The 26,660-nt window shown below is 39.7% G+C and overlaps 1 protein-coding gene across 2 annotated transcripts; it reads right to left on the bottom strand.

The window, feature by feature from the left end:
- Positions 1-1,110: 1,110 nt before the first annotated feature.
- Positions 1,111-22,553, bottom strand: LOC103722954 (uncharacterized). Of its 2 annotated transcripts, none has more exons than XM_008813706.5 (6): positions 21,647-22,553; positions 20,931-21,496; positions 2,553-2,743; positions 2,257-2,323; positions 2,095-2,170; positions 1,111-1,586 (listed from the first exon to the last, which is right to left on the bottom strand). In XM_008813706.5, exons 1-5 carry the CDS (start codon positions 22,452-22,454, stop codon positions 2,129-2,131), a joined length of 1,674 nt encoding a protein of 557 aa, XP_008811928.4. In that variant the 5' UTR covers positions 22,455-22,553; the 3' UTR covers positions 1,111-1,586; positions 2,095-2,128. The 2 variants fall into 2 exon arrangements, with proteins under 2 accessions (XP_008811928.4, XP_008811929.4); XM_008813707.5 differs by having other exon boundaries at positions 1,111-1,582.
- Between the last annotated feature and the right edge of the window lie 4,107 nt (positions 22,554-26,660).

Here is a 26,660-nt window from a genome sequence, read left to right as displayed (position 1 = left end):
GGCCTGGGCCGGGCCGGCCCGGCACGGCCCGTTGCCCAACACTATGCATAGCTAGCCTTTTCTATGCAATGACCACCACTGATCTGTTGTAAATCTTTGGCTTTTACTAATTTGAATCCCCTTTTTGATACATAAATAATTATCCATCGGTCTCATGTTTCCATTTTATTTATTTTCTTATATTTTCTCTTAATTTCTATACAGAACTCAAGTCCAATAGAAAATGTGTACACATTTCAACGGATTGGAAGAGAGACTATCCAAATCAAACTATTGATCTATCTAATGTGGAGCTCCCCTTCAGTGAATCTGAAGCTAGAAACGTTGTTCTGAGCTTGCTAAAAGGGAAGGTGCCAGGTTCGGATGTGTTCTCAGCTTCCTTCTACTAAACATACTGAGAGTATGACCTCTGCAAGTTTTTCGATGACCTTTAAAGCTTGCTAAAAGAAAAAAAAATAAAATATTTTTTCAAAAAAAATAATTATAACGATGCTTTGAAGCATTGTTATAAAAAATATTAGAAGTTAAAAGCCGACGCTTTAAAGACGCTAAAAAGTGTCGCTAAAAGCTTAGGCAGTTATTAACACTCTTAAAAAGCGTCGGCAATTATTATTTTTTTTCAACTCTTAAATTATCGACTCTTTTGCGACACTTTATAAAGCACCAGTAATAAAACTAACAACGCTTATAAACGTCGGTATAGGCAATAAAAAATTTCGGCAATGTTTGATTTTTGTTGTAGTGGTTAGCCGTTGATAATTTATAATGATGATGGTCCTCCACCTTTTTGTGGCATGGGAGATGGTAGTGGGTTTACATAGCTAACATTTCAGTTATCATGAATGATATCTAGGCAAATGTTTCATAATGTATTAAATCTATAATACGGTGGAGAGCTTTTAACAGTATGATTATGTTTACAGGGAAAGTTTCAGGAATGGTTTTATAATGTCTGAAGTCCTTATACATTTTGAAATGTTTTTGTTTAGTCCTCAAAGTTTCAGAAATTGTTTTGATAAAGCCCAAGAGTTGCCAAATAGCCACCACATAGTCTCATCTGCATACCAAACATTTCTTTACACCAATTTCTTCATGCAAACATAACACAGATTGAGGCATACAAAGGATTTCATTTTGTTTCATTTTTATTCATTATAAACATCCCTATGGTTACCCATCATCCTACAACGTTACCCATTCTGTTGGTCAATTGGGTTTTGCCTCAAACAGTCACATCACTGTGTTTAGCAAGTAAAGATACAAAGCCCAATTCTTGGATGGCACATCCGTCAAATATTTAGACCTGACTAAATATAACACATATGGATCTATATCCCTCTCTCTATTTCAAAAAAAAAAACAAAAAGTTTATTTAATACAAATAATAGAATCAACCTCAATAGGGAAGGAGACAAGCAGTTCAACATCTATCATTTGTTTTGACTAGATTCTTGTAGCCGGACCCTCCTCCAACTTCACCATTCCGTTTTCTCTTGATCCTATGGAGCACAACCATCCATATAGATGATCCTCCTCATTAATGAAGACGGAGAGAATCATCATCATCCATCATATGATTCGTCTGTCTAAATAAAAACATGCAAAATGCTAGTTAAATATAAAGAATAATACTTTTTTTCTCAAAATTAAGTAAAAATGTAACAGCCCATTTGTAATTGCTTTTGTTCTGTTTTTATTTCAAAAACTAAAGAAGAAAAAAATGCGCCAGGCTGCACATATATGATGAAATTCTTTTGTTTTTTTAAAATTGTTTACAACAAAACTTTTGGGGGTCTTTTGGCAGCAATGATTTATTGCTTTCAAGAAAGAGTGAACATGAAAACAAGGAACAGCAGTTTTGGTAAATGCAATTTTTGACATCAAGCTTCATGAAGTATTTCACTAATTTGTAAAGACAAACAAAAAAACAATGCAAACAGTCCCTAAAGAAGCAAGAAATGAGGTGCACAAAGTTACTTTAAAGAAATAACTATCAACAGAACACTGCCGCAACCATTCATTCAAAATCCATAAGGCCTATGTGAAATAACTTTGTGAAATACCAGCCGGTTATAGGCAAAAAAAATGACAAACCATTGCAAGGAACAAAGTGGCGAAGACAAGCAAGCTAGTGTTTGGTCATATTTCTCCACTTATCCTTCAAATCAACCTGCTCATGGAATAGCTTATTAATTTTCAATTCAGCGGAAGACAAGCAAACAGGATAAGCTGAGAAATGAAGCAACAAATACATACCTCAGTTCTCTCTTCAAAAATATCAGGATGGCAGCTTAGAATCATTTTCCAGTTACCCTTCCCATGCCTTCACATGAAAGATAAAACAAAATTATAAACATATGCATCAACACCATGTAAGATAGAAACAAATGCAGATTAAAGATCTGATAATGTAATCTAAATTTAAGTTACTGTCTCATGTAGAACTTTGTATAAAATATTTGCTATTATTCTGTGAAAAAAAAGACTGGTTTCCCAAAGGAACAAATACAAAGACTTCACTGGAAATGTTTATCGAGGCACAAAGTCCATACTTTTCCACAGCTTTTCTCAAAGTTTCTTCTTCCAGCAAACTCCATCGCTTAATTTTTCTCCGTTTAGAAAGTTTGTTGTTTTCTATTAGTGTCAAAGGAGAAACCATCCTTCTCTTTGGGCTATGTAAGCAAAGATCCTTCAACAGGGTTGGTGCCATTCCAGATGCAGACTCAACGGAACTATCATCCCACTGCAAAAAGGAAGAAGTTTACACGCCAAAAAGCCAAAAAAGAAAAAATATACAAGCTTATGAAATTTTTAATCAAACACGATCTACATAACAAAGTTTTGTTAATGCAACATATGTGTAGGTGGTTGCGAAATAATGAATGATTTTTATATAAAAGCAGGGAGCAAAACATTTGATCAAATCATCAATGGAATCCTAGAGGAAATTTGTTATGGTCTTTTACCCAGATAGTTTTTATTTCAAAAATGCTGCATGCCCGATTGTCATCATAGCATACTTGTTTTGATAGAAAAATCTAGTTACTCCAGATCTTTATGTTATGCACAAGCTGATATACCCTTTTCTGTATACGGTTAGTTGTATATTCAGATTTGTAGGTGAAACATTTGCTGTATGTATGTTTGTTTCGGCTATGCCCTGACTCTTTTGGTTGCACTACCAACATTAGGTCTCAAGTTCATGGTATTAGAGCTATAGGTTTCGCCTGCAACCAATAGAGCTTCCTCATTCCAAAATTTGATTCTCCTTGCTATAGAAACCAGTATTGTTTACCATAGGTTCCCTTATCTGAGCTTCAGTTTACCTTACCAAAGTTCCTCATCAGTGAATCTCTTCCATGTCTGTTAGCAGAAGCAATCTACACAACCATAGCACTTGGTGTTACAGGCCTACAGCCTTCAACCAGCCGACAGCCTAAATTTATTCTCCAGTAACTATGAACAGTTTTCAGTCATAATCTCGCTCCGTATCGCACCAATACACACTACCAACCATGATGTCTCACCTCTCGAATACATTGCCAAACAGGCATTAAAGTCCAGCACAGATTCTGTGTTCCTATACTTCACTGCTGCCAGATCTCCTAGCCATGCTTCTTAGAACCAATTTCTAAACAGATACAAGGTCCCCTCTCTGAAAATCCTCTGCAGTCATCTTTGAATTGAAATATGCATAGAAAGCATCCATTTGACATGGTACACATCTCAGTCCCCGCTTAAAAGGGCCCAATTCCTTCATGCATAATTGAGGAAGTCTTGTGGGTCTTATCCCTACCCATAGCTAACATGCCCTACCACTTATAATCCACACTGGGCCTATACACAACAGCAAAACTCCATGGAAATCATCTTCCTTCTCATAGAATATGGTAGAAGGATTATTCATAGTCGGCTATTTGTGAGGCCAAAATTGGCCTAAACCCAACAAAAAATAAAAAAAAGGGACGGCACGTGCTTTGCACGTGCTGGTAGGCGGGATGGTGCGCGTTAGTGTAGCGCACGTGCAGAGGAGAAGACAGACTCCCGATGGGAATCGATTTCTCCCTCGACTCCGGTAGGAGTCAGACATCAAGAAGAGCACTAATGCTGGATCTCGGCTCTATTTAAGCAGTCAAGGCTTCCCTTCGACTTCCACCTCCTAGCTTAGGCGTTAAAATCGATTATCACCAATTTCTTCCTTTTTTCTTCATCTCGAAAGCAGCCCGCTACCGTTCCTATCGCCGTGATGGATCCCTTGTCGGCAATAAGATAACGAGCTCTCTTCCCTCGTCCATTTCATTTTTCCAACCTGCCCCTTCCCTTTGAGGCCATTGCAAGTCGAGATTGTCCCAGCGTTGCGCCGGATTTCATATCCAATAAAAGTGCCATGTTTCCCCTAATTTTGAAGCTCCATGCCCTACTTATTCCTTTTCCAGCCGTCTACGCCATCAGCATTTGTTGCCAAGGGCCTCGATCTCTCCCCTACATCGGCCCCACGCCTGCATCGGATCCCAACTGTCGGCAAGCAGGCTAGAACCTAGGATTGGCGAACCAAAAGAACCCCCTATTCAGCCCCTTTTTTTTCTTTTTTACGCTGATCACCACCAGCCATTCCTTACTCAACCACTATCAAACCACCGGTTGTGCCGCCGCACCTCGCCAAACCACCACCACCCCTTCCCTTCCTCCTCTTTGCTATAGAAAGGGGGCGCGAGTGTCCCCCCTAGTTTACCAAAAAGAAAGTAGGAGAAAAAAGAAAAAAAAAGGAGAGATAAAGAGAGAAAAATATAATATTATTAGATTTCTCCCTCTCCCTCTCTCCTTTTCATGACCCATAGGCGGCATCGGTGCAACCCCCTGCAGCATAGGTTGACCACCATAAGGGGCTCTGATCCTTGGCCGTCAGGTAACATGTCAGCCTCTAGCCATTCTTATTAGACACCACTAGATTTATTGTCCTCAATCTCTACTGAGCCACCTGCATCCTAATCTAACCTTAATCAGATAAAATTAGTGTTGCCAGCCTTGTCATTCCTCCACTCTTTCTTCACGTCTGTCCACCATATCTATTGCAGTATTCTCTAATTATTAGATTTGATTGTGTGAGGGTATTGAGACTTAGGATTTTTATTTTAAAATTAATCATGGCTAAATTTTGATAAAAATGTAATTCTTGAATATTAGGCTTTGAGGAAGATTTTCAAAGTTTGTGAATTTGTCAGCTAGTTGTACTTGCAAGGTACGTAATGTAACTCTTTCTAGATTGATACTTAATAACTCTGAGTCGTATTACTTGTGATACATGAATTTGATGCATAGTACTTTATTATTGAATATATCTTATTTTTGAAATAGTATATGATTCATAACTGAACATACTGATTTCGATATGGATTATGCTCAATTGATTTCAATACTGTACAATTTTGTGTATTTCTCAAATTGGAACATGAAACTTGTTTTTGAATAAAAAGAGCTTTGATTTGAGATGGATTTGGACTCGAATATTCTGCTAGTGGAGGTTATGTGCTGGTACATTGATACCCTACCAATAGAGGTTATGTGCTGGTACATCGATACCCCGTCAGTGGGGTTTATATACTTGTACGTTGATATTCTGCCAATAGAGATTATATGTTAGCACATCGATACTCTGCTAGTGAGGGTTATATGTTGGCACATCGATACTTTATCAGTGGAGGTTATACGTTGACACTTCGACTTTTTTGAGCTCGTTATCCAGCATAGTCATAGGATGCATGTGTGGTCATAGTTCATGACTAACGTGATAAACTTAATGCTTTGAAAGAAATTAAATTTATGAACGAAATTTAAATTTTGAGAAAATTGAGATTCGCATGCATAATATTTTGATAGTGTTGCATATCTAAATTTAGTTTTGATTTGATTTATTCCACATGCTTATTTTTATTAAAATATTATTTATTTTATTACTTAATTTATCCAATTTAAGTATTCATTGCTTGCTAGGTTGTGTAGCTTATTATTCGACATCTTACTAGTTTTACAAATCCTAGGAACTAAGATGGCACGAGGATATTTTTGGAGAGTGATTAAAAGCAAAATTTTGGTCTTTATTTTAGTAGAAATTTATTGTTGAAGTTTGATGTAAAACTACTGGATATTACTGAAATTTTATGACACATTAAGTTTGGTCCATGGTTTGCCGAACCGGACCGTACCAGCCGGTTCGGCCCGGTACGGACCGGTCCAGCCTGGAACCGGTACCCGGACAGCATGAAAACCGGTTCCAGCTGTTTTCTGGCCGGTACTGATCGGTATGCATGCGTACAGTCTCATACCGGCCCGTTCGCACCGGTACCGATTTTTTTTAATCACAGCGCGCGCTGTGGATTTTAAAACACAGCGCGCGCACTGTGGTGTCGAGCGTGTGGCCCTTTTGGGCCACGCGCTCCCTCGGGACAGAGCGCCCCGCGCAGGAACGGGAATGGGGCTGCGCGCCCGCGATTGCCCGCGTTGGAAATTGTGTTGAGAACCCACGCAAGCAACGCCGAGGAAGCGCCAAGCCGAGAGAGGACCATATGCCAACCGAAGGCCAAAGTGGCCACGCCAACCAAGGAGGACATCAAGCCATGAGAAGGCCAACGAAAGGTCAAGCCAAGGTCAATTACTTTGCTTGGAAAACCTTGGCCAAGCCCCTTCATTCGGCCAAGCACATCCATGGTCGGCCGAGACCCTGTCCGTGCCGCACACACCAAGCCCATGCATGCCAAGCCTCGGCCGAGCACACCCCACCTTGGCCAAGCACGCCCAACCTTTGCGGAGCCCGCCGCGCGCGCGGCCCCGCCAAAGCCTTACTGCAGCCACATCCTGTCGCGGCCAACCTCGCCTGCTACAGTGCGGCAAGGTTCGGCCGCAAGAACCTCGCCAGCTACAGTGACTGCGCGCCAGCCAGCCCGCCTGCGCCCGCCTGCTACAATGCAGCGAGGTTCAACCGAAAAAACCTTGCCAGCTACAGTGACCGCGCGCCAGCCTGTTGGCGAAGGTCATGTTGGTTGTGTCAGTCCTGCCACCTGCCAGCGTGGATGTGCCGGTTAGTAGGATGGGACATACTGCGATCACTAAGCCCACTGGTGAGGCCTGGTCGGAGTCCGGGGTGGGCGAGGCCTGGTCGGAGTTCGGGGTGAGGCGTTGATCTGGTGCGGCTTAAGAAAATAAAGTAGCGCCTTCACTATCAGCGGTCGCTTTTGGTGTAATGGTCAGCGCTTGATCATAACAACTGGTATCAGAGCCAGAGGTCTCGAGTTCGAAATCCGGGCATCATGCGAAGGGGGATTGTTGGCGGAGGCCTGAGGGGCCGAGTCAACATTGGCGGAGGCCGGATTGGTCGAGTCAGTCCTGCCGCCTGCTAGCGTGGATGCGCCGGTTAGTAGGGTGGGACATAGTGCGGTCACTGAGCCCATTGGCGAGGCCTGGTCGGAGTCCAGGGTGGGCGAGGCCTGGTCGGAGTCGACTTAAGGTGCTGATCTGGTGTGGTTTAAGAAAATAAATTAGCACCTTCACTATCAGCTGTCGCTTTTGGTGTAATGGTCAGTGCTTGATCCTAACAACGGCCAACCAAGACACCCCACCACTGTGTAGACTGGTTCGGTATAGCCCGAACCAATACCAAACCGGTCCGGATCTCTACCGGTACGCTGATCGGTATCGATTCGACGTACCTTGGTCTGATGGATATAGGTTAAGATGCCTCCACGTCGGAGGAAAAGGACGACCAGAATTACTACTGAAGAGGCATCAAACCAACAAGTTGGTAGTACTCACTAGCGGGTTAGTGGCACTCCTCAAAAAAAGAAAATTATTGATTATATTGGGAACCATCAGATAGAGCAACCGAAAACTAATATGGCCTAATTAATGCAAATATTAGTTGGAGTGATGCGAATGTAGCAGCAATTGCAACAACAGTTGCTACAACAGCCGTAAATACAACAATAGACGTAGCTGCAGCAACATGCCTGGCAACAGCAAGGACATGGGGAGCAACATGAGCAACAAAGTAATATTGCAAAGTTTATGAAGCTGGAAGGCATTTGTTGTTCCGAGATGCTATGATGACAAGAAGATCCTATATGCATCTTACATATTACAAGGTGAGGCATTCAACTAGTGGCAGATGCTAGAATGAAAATATGAGCCACTAACTTGGAAAAGATTCCGTGTGGCATTTTATAATAAGTATTTTCCTCAGAGCATGAGGACTCAAAAAAGCAGAAATTTATCTAAGACAAGAAGGTATATCTTGGCAGAATATGAAGCTAGATTTATTGAGCTAGCTAAATTTATTTCAAGGTTAGCTGAGAATAGGAAAGATCGAGATCATAAATTCGTGATAGGATAGGACTAAGGACAGAAATTAGGAAGCAAGCAGTGTCGTATAAGATATACTACTTATACAGTTGTGGTAAACAAGGTATTGATAATTGAAAGGAAAGTCAATAAAGAACAAGCGAAAACAAAAAGTAATCAAAAGAAGAGGACTAGGTCAAGCAAATCTCAAGGGTAGAGCAATAAAAACACTGAGGGTTCAAACAAGAGATCAGCGAGTGATAACTTTGGGCAGACGGATAGCAATAAATATTCCAGATGTGGCAACAATCATGCTGTAAATGATTGTCATTGGAACATTGGTGCATATTGTGGTTGTGGACAGAAGGTCCACAAATAGCAGAATGTCCACAAAGGAGGGAGAACCAGTCTACTCAGACAACTGAACAAAACAAGGATAGAAGTCAGAAACCCTGGACGTAAGGAAGGATTTATGCTCGCACATAATAAGATGCGTAGGCTTCTGATGCAATCGTGGCATGTATTAATCTAGTTTCAATATTTATTCTTATGTAGTTTGACTCAAGTGCTACTCATTTTCTAATACCTACTGCTTTTATAAGATGACGTTAAGTTGGGTGAATCTATGAAAACTAAGTTATATATTGAATCTTCGGTAGGGGATACACTGAGTAATGATTGTATAGATAAGACTTGTATAGTCAGAATAGGAGATAAAAAAATTGTTTACATAGCTAACATGTTTGAGATATGAGATTCAAAATTATACTAGGATGGACTAAGTGGTTGCCTAACATTCCTTCATTGATTGTCATAAGAAGAATATGAAATTTTAAATTTCGAAAGTGAGAGATTTTCAAGGTTGGTGGATTTTTTGGCTAGTTGTACTTGCAAGGTATGTAATGTAACCTTTTTCTAAATTTATCAGCAAATTATAAAATACTGATACTTAATAACCTCGAGTCGTATTATTTATGATTCATGAATTTGATGCATGGTACTTTATTATTGAATATGTTATTTTGAAATATTATATGATTTATGATCAAATGTATTGATTTCGATATAGATTATCCTTGATGGATTTTGATATAGATTATGCTTGATTGATTTCGATACAATATAGCTTTATGTATTTCTCGAAGTGGAACATGAAATTTACTTTTGAAGAAGCTTTGATTCAAGATGGATTTGGACTCATAGCCTGACTATGTATCGATACCCCCGCTAGTGGGGGTTATGCGCTGGTACAACAATACCCTACTAGTGGGAGTCATGTGCTGGAACATCGATACCCCGCCACCAGGGGTCATGAGCTGGTACATTGATACCCTACTAGTAGGGGTTATGCGCCAGTACATTGATACACTACTGCTAGGGGTTATACAATGGCACATCGATATTCCGCTAGTAGGGATTATACGTTGGCATTTTGCCTTTTCTAAGCTCATTATCTGCCTTAGCCATAGGGTATAAATGTAGTCATAATTTATAGCTGATGAAATTAACTTGATGTTTTGAAAGAAATTGGATTTATGAAGTGAATTTGAATTTTGAGAGAGACTAAGATTCGCATGCATAATATTTTGATAATGCTACATGTATAAATTTAGTTTGATTTGATGTATTCGATATGCTTATTTTGCTACATGTATTCTATTGCTTGATTTATTTAATTAAAATGTTTATTGCTTACCAGGCTATACAGCTCATTATTCAATATCTTATCATTTTTATAGATTAGATGGCACGGAGATGTGTTTCGGGAGATTGATCAGAAATAGAGTGTTGGTCTCTTTATTTTAGATTAAAAATTTATTAAAGTTTGATATAAGACTATTAGACATTACTAAAATTTTGTGATATATTAAGTTTGGTTTTTATTTAATTAAATTTTAGGCTTAATTGATTATTTATCTGGCTACTTGCTTTTTGATATCATGATGAGATGCCTTGCATGTTCGTGGGAATAGTTTTCTACGAGTATGTGGCAGCTGTAGCGACCCTGACTCGTGATTTCGGATCAGGGGCATCACAGCTACTAGGCTTTGAACTTGGAAGATTTCAAAACTAAAGAACCCCAATTACATCTATTGTCCCCACCAACCCCTCTTGCACAAGAACCTCCACAAACCTAGCCAACTTCTGAGTCAAAGGATAACGTCTTGGCAGCATCACAATCACTACCCCAAAAAACTTTAGATATATTTCACAATAATTTTCGTTCTTGGATTCCCCAAGCCTACTCCAAGGTAACTCGTAATTAGACCATTAAAAACCCTTATGTTTGAAATTTGGTTTAGCTTTGCTCATCAAATTCATCATCTTCCCAATAGAATCAACACCCTTGTTTCAACTTCTTGTGCATCTTCATCTTTTTCTTTAGGGAAACAAATAAGTCCCCACTATTTTTGAATCACCCCACAAATTGTCAAATTTAAGTCATCACTGTAATTACTCCAGTCTTTTCTTCAACCAACCTACAATCAAAGCAATGGGGGGAAACAAATATTACTGGACAAAGGCTCAAAGATGTCCGTAAGGATGTGCATGGTGCAGGAAAAAGAAACGGAAAAGCATTATTTCCTTGGAAAACCACTTATACAAAAGATCTCTAAAAATTGAAAAATAGAACGTTTTCAGCTATTACAAGCCCTGCCCCCTTTTTCCAATCCGATCAATGAGAAATTGAGTGGCAATCTGACCACCCTCCAAAGAGGTAGCCAACTCTTGGTTTTCCTAATTCCTACATCCAAAAAGTAGAAAGAAAATTAGTATGTGCTTTAAACAATAAAAAGCCCCAGACACCTTAAAAAATAGACTTTTCCTTTTCAAACAGAAAGAATATCTCTTCAATTTCTTATTTCATAATGTTTCTCTACAACCAAATGAACCTTGCAAGTGCAGCAAATTCCAGATTTGAACCAAATCTCCAAAAGCTTGAATATTCACATTCCTGCCTTCTATTCAATATACAGTTCTATTTATCCTCTCAGACCAGTCAATTTAGAAGGCAATATATAATTCCATGCTTCCAAAGAAAACAAGAAGCCAATGGTGGTAGCATAGCAGAAGGAACAATTCGGACTTTAAAATGCTTGAGGCTCAACATTAGCTTAGTAGGAGGGATATAGTGATGCTTATGATGATATCCAAAACTTCTATACCCAACCTACCAAACTTACTAAGCGATACATTACTTCATATATTATGATACAACTCAATTGATCTGCCATCTATAAGAAGGTCTCCCCTTCCCAGAAGAAACCCTCCGATTTCAAAGAATCGAGGAGAGATGGTTTAGCATTGTTACACCAATAACCAAAATACTCCAGACAACATTAGTGTTTCATCTAAAATGTTTCCTCCATGACAATTATCATCCTCCTTATGGCCATCAAAAGGTAACATTTCAGCGATCCTCTCCCTATAATATTGTGTACAGTCCACATATGTACAAATCCCAAGTAGCTTACTAGTTTATCGAGGGAGCGTACAGTCCATATGTATAAATCCCAAGTAGCTTGCTAGTTGATGGAGGGAGGCCGCCTATACTTTTTGAGTTACTAGAGTGACTATATGAATCTTGTTGTTCCAGAAAAACATTACTCCTTAAGGCCTGTTTGGATGCAAGCATGGAGTGTCATTGAATAAACAAACACTTCAGCTGGAAGAGAGGGGAAGGCAAGCAACGAGAGAGCACTTCAGGGAATAAAGATCACCTCATAGCATCCATAGAGCCTCCAATCCGAGATAAAAAGAATACCTGGTTCCACTAGAAAGGTGGTTTTTCTTATCCCAGGTTTTTGGCAACCTCACATTTAGATTTCCCAACCAGGACTCTTCCCTCCCAACATTAACTAATTTATAACCAGCAACAGCAACCTTACATGGAAAAATTTTAAGGATATTTTGAACCAACATCCTCAACAGCTCCTTAAGGAACTAGAAGGCTAAATAGAAGAAAAGAATAAAATACTAGAGGAAATCACTTAAGTAAAAAATTGGCACCTAATTGGCTTTCCTAGTAACCTACCAAAACAATACCAAAAAGCATTATGAAATTCACTATCAATTTAAAACCTTGAGAAATCTTTTAAATTATTCCTATAACAAATTTCAACCTTACCATTAAACCCATATCAAAGATCAGACGCCACTTTAGAGGAACCCATAGGAAATGGAGTCATCACTTTCTATGTTGAATTCTTAAACAGAAAACCACCACTAGAACCCACTAACACCTCTTTCCATGTTCTATTTTCCATGCACCATAATTTATAAAGCAAGCCACTTCCTTCAGTTTGCAGAATAACATAAGCAACAGAATCCCCACCTATGTCCACTGAAATGAAAAAAGAACTATCGATGCCCTCTTAATTTTAATAATTCAACAAAGATCTTCACAACATCCAAATGATAACATTTTATGATGCTTTACCAACATCCAAGATTGCTGGTAGTCCGTCATTTATAAAGCACAGATATCAAATCACTTGCTTTGTCCACATTGGATACATATCAGGTACCGATACTTGTCAAATACTTCTCGAATACGTATCTGATACTTTTGTAAAGAATCCCATTTTCAAAATTCAAAAAAAAAATACTCTAGATACTTCCCAGATACATTCGAGATACTTCCAAAAAACTCCACAAATGAGCAAGAGGCATTTTCGTTCTTTTAGTATTAAACTTTAAATGATGAATAGTCAATTTTGTAGCCTATGATGTCAATATGTAAATATGAAGTATGAATTCGAGTAAGGCTTTGAAAGACGACTACATGATGAGCTTGTAACATTATCATGTAAAGCATGGATTATATTTTGATAGCCTACCATGCATTATGGAGACTTTCTTACACGCATAAAACTACATAAAGCTTGCGAGACTAGTATCGGGGCTCGTACTGGCCGGCAACTAGTTCGGCACTGTACCGATAGGTACTGTACCGAGCCAAGGTGTACCAAACCATGACAAAGAGGGAGAAAGAGAGGGATGAAGAGAGAGGAGGGAGTGAGGGAGGAAGAGGGACAAAGAGATAGAGATGGGGAAGGCTTACCTTTAGTGAGCATTCAACAAGAGAGCGTGAGCAAACATTTGACGGCGGAAGAGAGGGTGGTAGAGAGAGAGAAAGTGAGCATATGGCAGAGAGAGAGCAAGCAGTGAGCATCCAACAAGGAGAGAGAGAGAGCAAGTGAGCAAGCATTCGACGAAGAGAGGGAGGGGGGAGAGGCTTACCTAGAGTGACTGTCCAACAAAGAGAAAAAGTGAAAGAGCGAGCATCCAATGGAGAGAGAGAGGGAGAGAGTGAGCAAGAGAACCCTCAATGCCTCTCGAACACTTGATGGTTTAAACCAAGGAAGGTGTTTTAAAACTCAAACCAGCCTGCTTTGCCGAACCGTCCCAATATAGTGTTGTTCAATCAGTACAGGCCAAACCACCCAATTCGAGTCAGTTCAGCGATCCTTGCTCCAAATCAGCTCAACAACTAAACTAGTTGGAGTCGGCTACATGAATTCTTTTCTCCCATTCTACTCGATTTATAGTCATACTTTCTGAAAGATGTTAAAAAAGTCAAGTCCTTTACTACTTCATCCCATATGATTTGGGTATACCTCTAGACTCGTAGTTCCTTCTACATATATCAAATCATTCGTTCCTACTGACGACATCCCTCAGCCTATGTTTATCTATATCCATACACTTATCTATATACATTTTTACACACATACATACATATTGATACTTGTGTATGTATGTACTTACGCATGTATGAATATATAAATATATATACATGCATATATATGCATCAAGGACCACCATACCGCCCTAAATTCCCAGTTGGTGCGTACCGAGCCGTACGCATGGTTCCACCCCTTGGTTCAAGAACAAACGAGCGAAGGGGAGAGGGAGAAGGAAAGAGAGAAAAAGAGAGAGAGAGTGAGGGAAGAAGAGAGAGGGAGAGGGAGGGGGCAGAGAGAGATGCCGGGAGAGGCAAAGAGAGGGAACTCAGAAGCCCTCTTCTCCTCTGCTCATCCGCAAGGCCTGTTGGGTGGAGCCTCTATTTCAGCAGAGCCCCTATTTCAAACAAAACAAAGGCTCAATCCCAATTTTTTTAACTTTTTCCTATTCTTTAAGTAAAGTCGGCACAGTGAAGTCGGCAAAGAATGTGGTGAAGTTGGCAAAGAGACATTCTTTGCCGACTTCTCTTAAAGAACAAAAAAAAATTAAAAAATTTGGGATCGAGCACTTGCTTCATTCGAAACAAGGGTTTTGCCCAATAGGCCATGTAGATGAGCGGAGAGGAAGGCTTCCGATCCCCCTCTCTCTCCCGCTCTCCCGATATCTCTTACTCTCCCCCTCCCTCTCCCTCTCTCTCCCTCCCATCATCCCTCCATCTCTCTCTCTCTTTTCGCCGAGCTCTTGTTTTGTTCGAAACAGGGGCTCCACCTAGTGGGGCCTGCAGACAAGCAAAGGAGAGAAGGGCATCTGAGCCACCTCTCTCTCCCTCTCCCAACATCTCTCCCACTCTCTCCCTCCCTCGCTCCCTCTCTCTTTTCCTCCTCCCTCTCCCCTCCCCTCTCTGGTTTCTCTTTGTCAATACATGTCGAAACAACACGACATGGTACCATATTGTACCACTGGCCTATCAGCATGGGTGCCGGTTCCAGTACTGTGAATCTTGATATACATATTGATTAGGGTATCCTAGTTATATCATATCCTGCTTCTTTCATATCTGCAGTTCTGTATCGTGTCGTATGCACATCCTATATCCATTTTCGTGCTTCATGGTCCTCCATCATTGAGAAGAGCTACGTTTGTAAGCTTGTGTGGATGGATATCTTGTTTATCCTGCTAATAAACTCATGTTGGCGAAACAAGTGAGGAGAAATAGCTACAAAGGATAGAATTTTGTGGGATCAAGAGAACCCATTGAACCACCCACCCCCAATCTTCTGGATGTGGAATTCAACTAAAAGGTGATTTGATCTCAAAAATTAGGGAAAATGAGTTTGAAGGGCTGTTTCAATGGGACAACTTTTTCTCTTTCTTAGATTCCTCAAGTAATTGATTAGGGGAATATCAGGAAGCGAGATCCGAGACATAGAGAGAGCTAGGGATAACGTCCTCTCATCAAGCCCTCCCTCCCACATGCCCAATCACAGGGACACTTAGTGTAGAAATCCAAGCAGGACCCCATAAAACATTACCTAGACAACTTACTGTTTCTTCAGAATTCTTCCAAAAGGAACTACTGACACAAATTTTCAGAAAAATTATCATGAAATCTAACGAGTGATCTAGCAAACTCCCATTCATAAAACTCTTCTATTGTATTAACTCTCCAAAGAGCTTCATTACTATCCATCATCTACTATTAAATAATGACTTACAATACCAAAAACTCTAAACAAAGGCATCTGAACTAGCTTTGATATAGAATGGAAAAAGCTACTCGTCACCAAAACAAAAAATCCAACTTACCACTAGTATATTTACATTGAATTACTTCTGGTTGGCATGATGACAGAAGCATTAAGATGATAAGATCTGGGATCTTAGAAAAACGCCAAATATCATATTCAGCCGAAATGCCTAAAGGACTTTTAAATTTGTCAACCAGCAGAATCATCATTTCTCTTAGGTTTTCTCATCACTAATATTTCTAAGTAATGGTAATTGCTACTCTCATTCTAAATAAATATTATTTGTTTCACACTAAGATTACTTAGTTAAAAGATCAAGGAAGAAGATTCACTTATGATACCCAATGAAGAAACAAGGTGGAGAGGAAGGAAGCGAAGAGATGATCAATTGGCACAAAGAAGGAAAAATTGATCATACAGATCTCTATTTGTTTGTCTGGGAGAAACTGATACGATAAAGTACACAATATATATGTGATTCTTTACAAGGTGATTCAGATTGTTCCATAATATGCTCCATAAATATGACCCAAGTTACATCATTCCATTAAGAAAGGGTCATATAAGCCAAGAAGTAACTGCAGGGAAGAAGCAATGAGAAATGGACAATTGTTGTTAACATCAAAATTGAGTCATAAATCATAGGGGGGGCTAGATCGGATAGCATCATGGATCACATTGCAAATTGTAAGATTTTTCTTCTCATTACTTTCAAAACTTTTTAAGTATAAAATAACATGAAAAATTGTGATATGATCAACTATAAAGTAAATTGACAGTGAATAGAAAGCCATATATACAAAATGTCTAATTTTCACCAATATAGACCCATATATAGCATGTCTAATGAAACAAATAATTTGTTTGGTTATTCAAGAAATTTGTATATTATCTATCTATTTTTTATCATTTAGGTAGAATTTATTAGAAAAGGGGACAAGACTTTAACATATGGCCAAAAAATACAAAAAATGGCATCTTGTTTTTAACACTATGAACTTCGATAATGGACTTGCTAAATTGCCTGCTAGAGACTTATTGTTGATAAGTAAAGTCATATAAAAATGGAAAATGGACACACACATGATGTACTATGTCAATCAGTATTATCAAGTTGGATCATATGATCCAAGGGAATGTATAATCCATCATAAGGTTCTAAATCTTGTCATCCTACACTGATCTTGATCCAAGGATGGGATCTAGATTGTTTAGGGCCATTTTGGCTCGCATAAATTGTAGTGTTCCAAAATAAAAGAGTGAATAGGTATTATAATTTGAGTCAAATTAACTTCTATGGACGAAAGTGAAGAAAAAGGTAACTAAAATTAAATCAAATATGGCATGCCCATGGACAACAATATGCTTATAGGTGTACACATGTGAAATGATGAAGAAAGCTAGAAACCAATGCAAAACAGAAAAAGATATCATGCACATCAACAACCAAAATATTATCCATTTATATATGGTTTGCTTACAAATCAAGATATGCACATAAAACTTGAAAACAAGTGATAATCAGCTCTCAACATGACATCAGGTAACTGCGCTGGTGCGAGATATAGGCAACTGTGCCAGAGAGATTTCAGCATAAAAAGCAAATGACTGATTTGCAAGTGAAAATCAAGCTTATAGTAGAATATGACTAAGAATGAGCCACAAACTAAAACTCCCCTAGTCTAGATGAAGAATGACTGAGCAATTTCAACATAGGGAATTGGATTCATCAACAAAGGCCATTCTCTATATCCTTCCAAAATGAAATAAAATCCCTAAGTCAAAAATGGATAGCATACAATAGATTTAAAAAGAAAAAAGATGTATTATCTGTGAAAGACAGAGCTGCAATTTTCCAAACGCAATAATACAGTGCTCAACATCTGGCTGATTATTTTCTGCTCATTCAGAAAATAAATTTAATTCTCTTTTTATTGTCCTATTATTCTTTCCTCAACTGCTTCCTTAACAACTTCCTCTCTAATTTTATTACAACCAAACACAGAAAACACTCCATTTTTTTCTTTCCATTCTCTCTTTTCTTTTCTTTTCTTTTCTTTTCTTCTGCTAAAATATCTTTCTTTTCTTTCATGTTATCAGCAACTAAACAGAGCCTTAAATAAAAGAGATAAGTCCTATGAATGATCTTTCTCAAAGAAATTCTGACAAACCGCAAATTAGTATCAGTTTCCAATCTCTGTGTCCTGTCATTCTATAAAAGCCCAAATAGCAACTAAATTTTTTGGTGAAACAAATAGCAACTAATTTGGATATACACAATTACAAACTAGAATTTGCATTGTATTGTCCACTTGAAAACAGTTAGGGATGTAAAATAATATAAAAATGAAAATACATAAGTTGTCTATATCATGGAAAAAACAGCACCAATTCTGAACAAGCCGCATAAGGGTGTGCACAATCCTTCATCTGCTTTTCTCATTGAAATAGCTGCCACCTATGTATCAGATTCACTACCACACAAACATCAATGTTTGACAGGAGAAAAACAGACCAAAAGTTGTGCATACACATATGCAACCTACCCGGTAGGTGTTATCCTTAAGCACCAAGACTAGGTGCAGTGGGAGGCAAACAATACAAGGGATATAAATGTACACATATGCCCAGCAACGAGAAAAATAAATGCAATAGCTAAATGATGATGAGCAATATCGGTTATGTTTACTGGATAACTTTCCAATTTGTATGTTAGGGAGTAGATCAAAGTTTCGCTATATGGAGTAAGAACTCAGCGGGACCCTCCTTTGTTTGATTAGAGCAGTAAGGTCCCGCTGAGTTCTTACTTTTTCATGTCTAAAATCCGGTTACTGATCTACTATTTCTTTAGCAGATTTCTCTACACACACAAAAAAAAAAAAAAAAGATCAACACTTAAGATATATGCACTTCCTCGAGAATGAAAAAAATGATCTACTTTCTAGTATTTCAGACTAAATTATTTTGCTCCTCAATACTCAATCAAATACTCTGTTTATGATCAAATCCACCTCTATGGTCCCATATCTCCTCAAAAAGTTCAGCTGTAAGTAATAGTTGTTTTAAGATAACCTGATACCTAATCTATAAAACAATTAAATATTTTACAAATCATCAAGCTTTACTGGGTATACTTTATATAAATGGTTTGAATCTTTCACATTCGAAATATTACCTTTAAAGAGAAAGTGATAAGTAAAGATAAACTAAAAAATAAATTAAATATATAAATACATATAAAAATTAATATGAAACACATACTCTATTCTTCATTATACATGGCCTTGAAATAGAAAACAAGACTAATCATGCTTAATAATAAGGATAAAATAAGCAAGTTTTTAGCAATATGGGGTACAGAAATATTTGTTCTTGCTGCTCATGCTACAAGGAAAAAAAAAGATTCTATACTTAAAGAAGTAAGAAACCAAAATTAAAGAAGACAACAAGAAAAAGGAAAAGAAAACACACCAGCGGAAATCATGGTTGGAAGATGATTAGCTATTGTTTTTGTTGGGTGAGGGGGGATCAAAAAACAGAACCATATTTCTTCATTAATAAAATTAAAACCAATAAATAGAAAAAAAAAAGTACACATATGTGCATCAGAATATGTTGCTGCTCTTCTTTTTCTTCCTCTGAAACCTAAAAGAAATAGGTTGTTTCTTGGAATTAAGAACAGGAATCAGGTTTTATTCTCTAGTCTCTAAGTGCCAGAGGTTTCAAGGGCTGTTATTATGACCTTCTATATGTTCAAATGCATCATAGCCATTCATCTAGTCACAGACTGTTGAGATTAACTGACCAATCTCATATCTATCCCATAATAACAGCTAATTGCCCATCTTATTACAAAACCAAACCACTTTCTCTTTTCGTCAGGGGGATGGTGGTGGTGGGGGGGGGGGGGGGGGGGGGGAGGACACCAGCCACCCACCCCCCCACCTTCCCTCCCTATGTGGCTCTACACCTGACTAGGTGAGACAAACCTGATTTGCACAATTAAAACACAACAGCAGTGGTTATGTATTGATCAAAACACAGAACCGTATTTCTTCATTAATAAAATTAAAACCAATAAGTAATAAAAAATAAGTACCCAAATGTGCAGCAGAATATGTTGCTGCTCTTCTTTTTCTTCATCTGAAATCTAATAAAAATAGGTTGTTTCTCAGAATTGAGAGCAGGCATCAGGTTTTATTCTTTAGTCTCTAAGTGCCAGAGGTTTCAAGGACTGTTATTATGACCTTCTATATGTTCAAATGCATCATAGCCTTTCATATAGCTATGGACTGTTGAGATTAACTGAGCAGTCTCATATCTATTCCATAATAACAGCTAGTTGCCCATCTTATTGGAAAACCAAACCACTCTCTCATTTAGTTGGAGGAATGGGGGAGTGGTGCAAACTCCTCTAGTGGGTTTCTCAGGGCCCTAGAATACAAGAGAGAAGGGCAGGGGGTGTGTGCAAACTCCTAGTAGGTTTCTTTGGGCCCTAGAATACAAGAAAAAGAAGGGGGGATGGGAGGGGGGGGGGGGGGGGGGGCAGGACTGCCCCTGACTAGGTGAGGCAAACCTGATTTGCACAATTAAAATGCAACAGCACTGTTTGTGTATTCATAGCTTGTATAGCATCATTAGCATCAATACTTTGAGGAATTGTACCATTTTACCAAGGTTCTGAGGTGTTCATTGGAATCTCAAACATGTAATAGTTAAAAACTTGCCACAAGAAACATCGTAGCTTACAGCTCTATTGTTTATCAAATAAAATAATTGTTATGAATCGCTTGCAAGACTAGTGTATTATTGAATTTGTACTCAACATACAGAAAAAATTGCACTTATGTTTATCTTTTAACAAGAAAAATTACATTAGACGTGAAATTTACAATAGAAAAGCCTAATACCAAATCCATGTGATGTCGAAAAAAAGTGTGGAACAGAGATACAAACTTCACGCTCAAAATAAATTATAAGGGTAAAACAAAGCAGCAAAATATTTGGCCACTGAACACGTATGTGAGCAAGAATTGGAAAAAGGAAATCTATCAACCCTTTGATAAATACCAGTCTTCACCAAAAATAGATTTCTTACGTTACAATCATATAATGAAAAAGAAACCATATAAATCATAGAAGACAGCAGGATTATGACATCACCTCATAAGTACGGGCAGTTGGATTCCAATCCATCAAACTAGGCCGTGTTGGTACTACATCATGATCTATCTTCATCTCAACACCTCTGCTAGCGCCTGCAGTAATTGAAACTTCAGTCCCCTTCTCAGAAGCAACAGGTGCATTCACGTCCTCCCTAATATGATTTCCTTTCATTTCTTTCACACCATATGGGTTTGGTTTTGACTGAAAAGTGTCACCATTCCTGTTTTTCTCAGTATGAGAAGTACTGCTCTCATCACATTTAACTTCAGAACCCATTTCACTTACAAGAAGTTGTCCCATATGATCAACCTGGTCTTGACGCTCCTCCTGTTCAAGATTCATCATTATTCCACACTTGCTGTTTACTATCTCAGCTGCAGCTGTTCTTGCACTTGGAAGAGGGTCTTCTACCATCATGTGCAGATCTGCAGAACTTGATTTAAGAGTTCGTACCACTCTGTTAACCTCTGGAGATGGCAGTCGGTCAAACTTGTTAGTCAAGCATCCAAGTTGGTTGGGCACATTTTGTCCTCTAGCTGCTGCACTCTCATCAAGCTCATCCCCTATATGCATCGCACAGTTAGACGAGTGAAGCAGAAGTCAGACAGAGATATTTAACAGAGCTACGTAATCTAGCACAAATTTGCCCATGATAGTTTGCAACATTCCAAAGGAAAAAGGAGAATATTAACTAAGTTTGCAGGGCAACTCACTGATTACATGTGATCGAGATGATGTGCCTCCATCAATTTGTGAATGGCCCAGCTCACCCACACTCTTTTCCACTATTGAAGTCAATACATCTTTCGAACACTTCTCCTTCTTGCCCATTTTGACAGAAGGTTCTCTAGACTGTTCGTTCAACACCAATCGCCCCGAAAGAACAGCTTTCGAGGCAACTTCAAGAAAAGGAGGACCCATTATGTTTATGGCGTCCTCCAAATAAGCCCTAACACAATCCAACGCCACCTTTTTAGTGTCCTTCTCCAACAGCTCGGTTCTGAGAACAGAATCAGACGTCATCTTTTTGGTACCCCTCTCCAACAGGTCAGCCCTAATACCAGGATTTAGTAGGGCGGCCTCCACTATCTCCTTCCTTAATTTCTTCAGGCGGCTGCACGCTAACCCCGCGGCCTCCGAGTGCTCAAGATCGGCCACACGGCGGCTCCAGATTTGGTCGACGGTCTTGAAGAAGTGCTCGTCGCTTTTCAGCAGGGACCGGGCAGTGCATTCCACGGCAACCGCAAAGTAAGCAGCCCTCATGGATTCCGAAGGGGCAACGCCTCCATTGCGGTCTATCTCCTCGAGAAGCTCGAGGGAATGGAGGGTCCGGGCGGAGACGGAGTCGCGGGAGAGTTCCGAGATGATCCTCCGGAGAAGGACGGTCTTCTTGAGGCGGGGCTCGAGAGGCTGCGTGACCGGGAGAGCGAGTACAAGACTGTTGGCCAGGAAGTCGCCGACATTAGGCTGGATGAGGACGAACTCGAGGATCAAACGGGCGATTTCCGGATCCAAGTCCATCTTCTGGCGGGGAGGGTTTGGGAAGGATGAGGTGACAAGGAGGGGAAAGATGGGATTTTGATCGCTTTTGGCTTTTAGATATGGTTCGATTTTCCCGAGTGCCGCGAAATATGGGGCCGTGAACTGGGGTTAAATGGCCCAGGCCGGTGCGAGGTCCGTCGGTCTTCGGGTTGGATTTCGGGTATTTGGATCGAGCTTGGGATAAAAATAGATCTCAATTAAATTTCAAGGTGGGCTCAAGTCCATAGTCGACCCACCCCGGGTGGGCTCTGATGCCCAGCCAGAACCGGGCCCGGTCTCCCCCCAACCCAATTTTAAATCTAACCCAGTCTAGATCCTAACTGGATGACTAACCTTTATTAATACGTCGCGCAAGCTCTTTCCCTCATTCTACCTTCTCTCTTGGGCTCAAAGCAGGTCAGGCTGATTAGGCTTCGGGCCGAGCTTGTTGACTTGGTCTATGTAATCCTCGCGGCACAACCCAACCGCCTATTGCTTGGTTCCGATTATGGCCCCTGCACAAGACATACGGTGCCCATGTTGGATATATAGTTCAAGTCAGTTGTTGTGAAAATGACCGATGTAAATTTCCCATCCGTCCTAGAGTTGGATGGAAATTGGAATTTATTCCAATCAAATTGTCCCATTGATCTCACGACTCACGTGAAGGAAGTTGGGGATTGGCCCAGGTTTTGGTCAACTGGGCCATGGGCCAAAGTTATTGGATTGGATTTGGGTTATGGGGGGCCAAGGTCCGGTGAGGGGTTAGGTTCAACTTACATGAAACACGTAATGGATGATTTATTAAAGATGCATAAGTAATTACAAATTTTTAAATAATTATGAACATGCCAAGTTGTGGCCCATGATTTAAGAATGAATTTTGTTTATATTAACCCCAGATTTTATGTTTCTTTCTTCTGGAAACTAATGCCATACGAGTTATAAATCCAAGAGGTGTTAAGGGACCATTTTCTACTATTTACTTGAAATTTACCTTTTTATTTTCTCTTAGGTAATTTACTAATTTTATCGTCTGGGAAATAGGAAAGCATTTTGGCTTTAGAAAACTTCTCCTATGTATACCCTACTTACATACTCGGAATTGATTATTGATGTTAATAAAGTTATTTTCTAGATTTTCTTCCATGTCTTATATGGTGAGACATCGCACAGGACTCATGGTGTGATGCTATGGTTGGGGAAAAAGATATTGCTCAAATGTTTGTGTTCTACAACTGAGACCCTATGAAGATTGTTTGCACTACATCTTGCACATATGTCACATGGCATACCAATCAACTCGATAAGCGGCCTTAGAATTGGCGCGGAAGTTGTTGAGTGATCAAAATATATAAATTAGTGGCCAAACAGACTTAAGAGGAGATCGGCCTGAGATTAATAATCTTGTGAGAAAAACTTGATCCAATTCAAATAGAAGAATTTAAACACGACGAACAGATGCATGCATATAGGCAGGAAAGTTTAAAACTTTTTACATTTATATCACAATTGCTAAGCAACTACTAATAGTGGACTAGTCAGCAAAACCACCTAGGATGTGCAACCGCTAAGAAGTGAGCAAAATGAGAAACGTAGATGTATAAAAAAAGACTTGCATTCAGAAAAATAGGATTTTTTCTCGAGATAATGAAATCTACCTTTTATCCTTTACATTTGCTCTATAATTTTCTACAGTAGTTTGCAGTAGCTTAGATTAATTTAAGCAGCATTCCATTCTCTAAAAGTCCTCGAGTTTCAAGACATCCAAACCGAGCACCTTCTTTTCTAGATTCCAAACCGCTCTGGCACTAGCTGGCTATCCCGTTTTTGGCCAAAAAATCCAAGAAATAAAGTTTTGGCTGAATCAGTGAAACCCACTACATGGAAGACTGCCAAAGAAGAGATTTGATGATGCGCAATCTTCTAGTATGGTACAACCTGAGAATCTCTTGGAAAATGCTGCCGCTCTTGAAGAGCGGCAAGTGTCTTGGGTGGAACCATTGGAAAATATTCCACCAATGCGGCAACCTCGAGCCGCTAGTAGTCAGATTCAACAAGGGACATCCCTGCGAAAGAATTTGGCCAAGAAGGCCAACCTCTTTACAAAGGATCGTTCCAATGGATTATAGCTCAACTTTATGATGTTATTGCACATTTTAAGTTTCATTTGGATGAAAGCAAGAGGGATCTTCTAAAAGTGGTGACAAGTCAGGTTACTACAATCATGAGACTATTTGTTAACCAATAGGAAACTTCTTCCACCAAGATTGCTAAAAAGGTCAAGAAATTTACCATAGTTCTGACCAATTAGCATTGGTCACCACATCTTTTCAATACCTCCCTAGTTGTATTCAAGAATGGTCCCTAGGTGATTAATAAGTCACTATGCCATAACCTACAATATGGGTGTGAGGATCCGTGCGAATGTGTGTTTAGTCTCTGATAAGTGCTAAATAATGCATAAATTAATATCTTATTCATAGCACTTATCATTATTTTAATTCATATATTTTGTAAATTCAACTAAAAAATGTGTCACCTTCATCATTGCATTTTAATAAATTATTAAAGGTAATTCAAGTTTGATTTGATTATTTATTGATTAAGTTTAATGCATGCAGGTCAAGTCAAGCTCAATTAGGTAAAGCCTAAACGGACACTACATCATTTCACGATTTTATATTTTCAGAGTCGACTCCAAGAACTCTTCTCTAAAACCCAGTGCTTCCCATTAATTCTTGACTCTTCATACGTTCACCTAAATTTCTCCTCACTCATTCCAACTCTTTTTCCACATGATCCGATCTCTTCAATTATTTGTTTTTATATCTCAAAGTATATCATCTAGTTGCACGGATCTCAAAGCCTCAACCCATCCTTATTCCATCTCTAAACACAACCCCCAACTCCTCTCCGTTAACAAAACAACTTAACTTCTCTTCTCCCGTATCCAAACAAAATCCCATGAACCCAGCAACCGTATTCATCCTCATCTCCCGTTCGCATATGCTGTGATTCTCCCCTGTTTCACGTACATCCCGTTCGTGAGTTCCTCTCAGAACAGCCGAGATCCTCTCCGCTTCATTCCTTCCACAATCAAAGCAACCCGCTCTCATCTCTGCTTTGGATCCCATCTTCTCCGTGATTCCCTGCTTCCGGATTCCTCTCTGCCGTGAGCACCATTCCATGTTTCCCACGTCTTCCACATCATCCTCATTCGCTTCCTCATCTATGAATCAACTTCCCTGTTCCAGCTGCAACTTTATCCCAAACAAACACAGCTTCATCTCGTTATCCCTCCGCATCACGTTCGTGATTTAGCGTCATCCCATCTCCTCCGTGACTTCATCCTTATCCCAAAGCCAAGCGCGACGGATTCTTCCCAGCCATTCCGCTCCCATCCATTCCCTTCTTTCACGACTGAATCCAATTCCAAACTTTCCTCCCAGCATCTAGATATTCCGTTGTCAGCCAAATCCATCTGTTCATCCGCGGATTCGAAGTCGTTCAGATCACCTCTTAGCCATCCAGCCAGCCGCCTCCAATCCGCAACAAATCTTCACAGCATCAATCTTCTTCCGAATCCCCTGTTTCTTGCATCATTCCGGATGAACTCCATCCATCTTCTTCCGGATCAGCTCCGTTTCCTTCATCCATGTGTTCCAGCCGTCCGGAGATTTTTCCAACGTCAAGATCTCTTCCCATCCCGTAAGCATCAAAGGATCTTGTTTCAGCCGATTCCTAGACTTCATCCTCCCGAGTCCCGAGCTTCACGGCAACCAAATGTATCCTCCCCTGTTTCGGAAACAGAACACAGTCATCTTCCCATTTCCGTGGATCACATCCCAACCAACCAACCCATCTTATTCCGTCAGATGGACTCCAGCAAACTTTGTGAGCATCGATTTCCTCTCAGCCGAATCAAGCCAGCCATCATCCAGATTAATCCCAGCCGAATCCAAACTCCCGTTCCAAGTTCATCTTTATCTCAGCACCAAATCCTCTCCCACTGCATCCACAGCAACGACAGCATCTTCGAATACCCTGCATCCTCATCCACCGACTGCAACAAATCCACAGCATGCAACCCGTGTTCTCGCCAGCAAGAATATCAAGCTTCAACAGTCACGGATAGACTCAAATCCTCTCCCACCGCGTCCAAGGATCAAGGGATAGAAGTCATCTGTTCATCTTAATCCTTCA

The sequence above is a fragment of the Phoenix dactylifera genome, chromosome 8, assembly GCF_051530095.1.
Source record: "Phoenix dactylifera cultivar Ajwa chromosome 8, Ajwa_hap1_PhDact_Kaust_v1.1, whole genome shotgun sequence".
Classification (NCBI taxonomy): Eukaryota; Viridiplantae; Streptophyta; class Magnoliopsida; order Arecales; family Arecaceae; genus Phoenix; species Phoenix dactylifera.
Note: the sequence above shows the minus strand (reverse complement) of the source record. Positions and strands in the feature narration are given on the sequence as shown.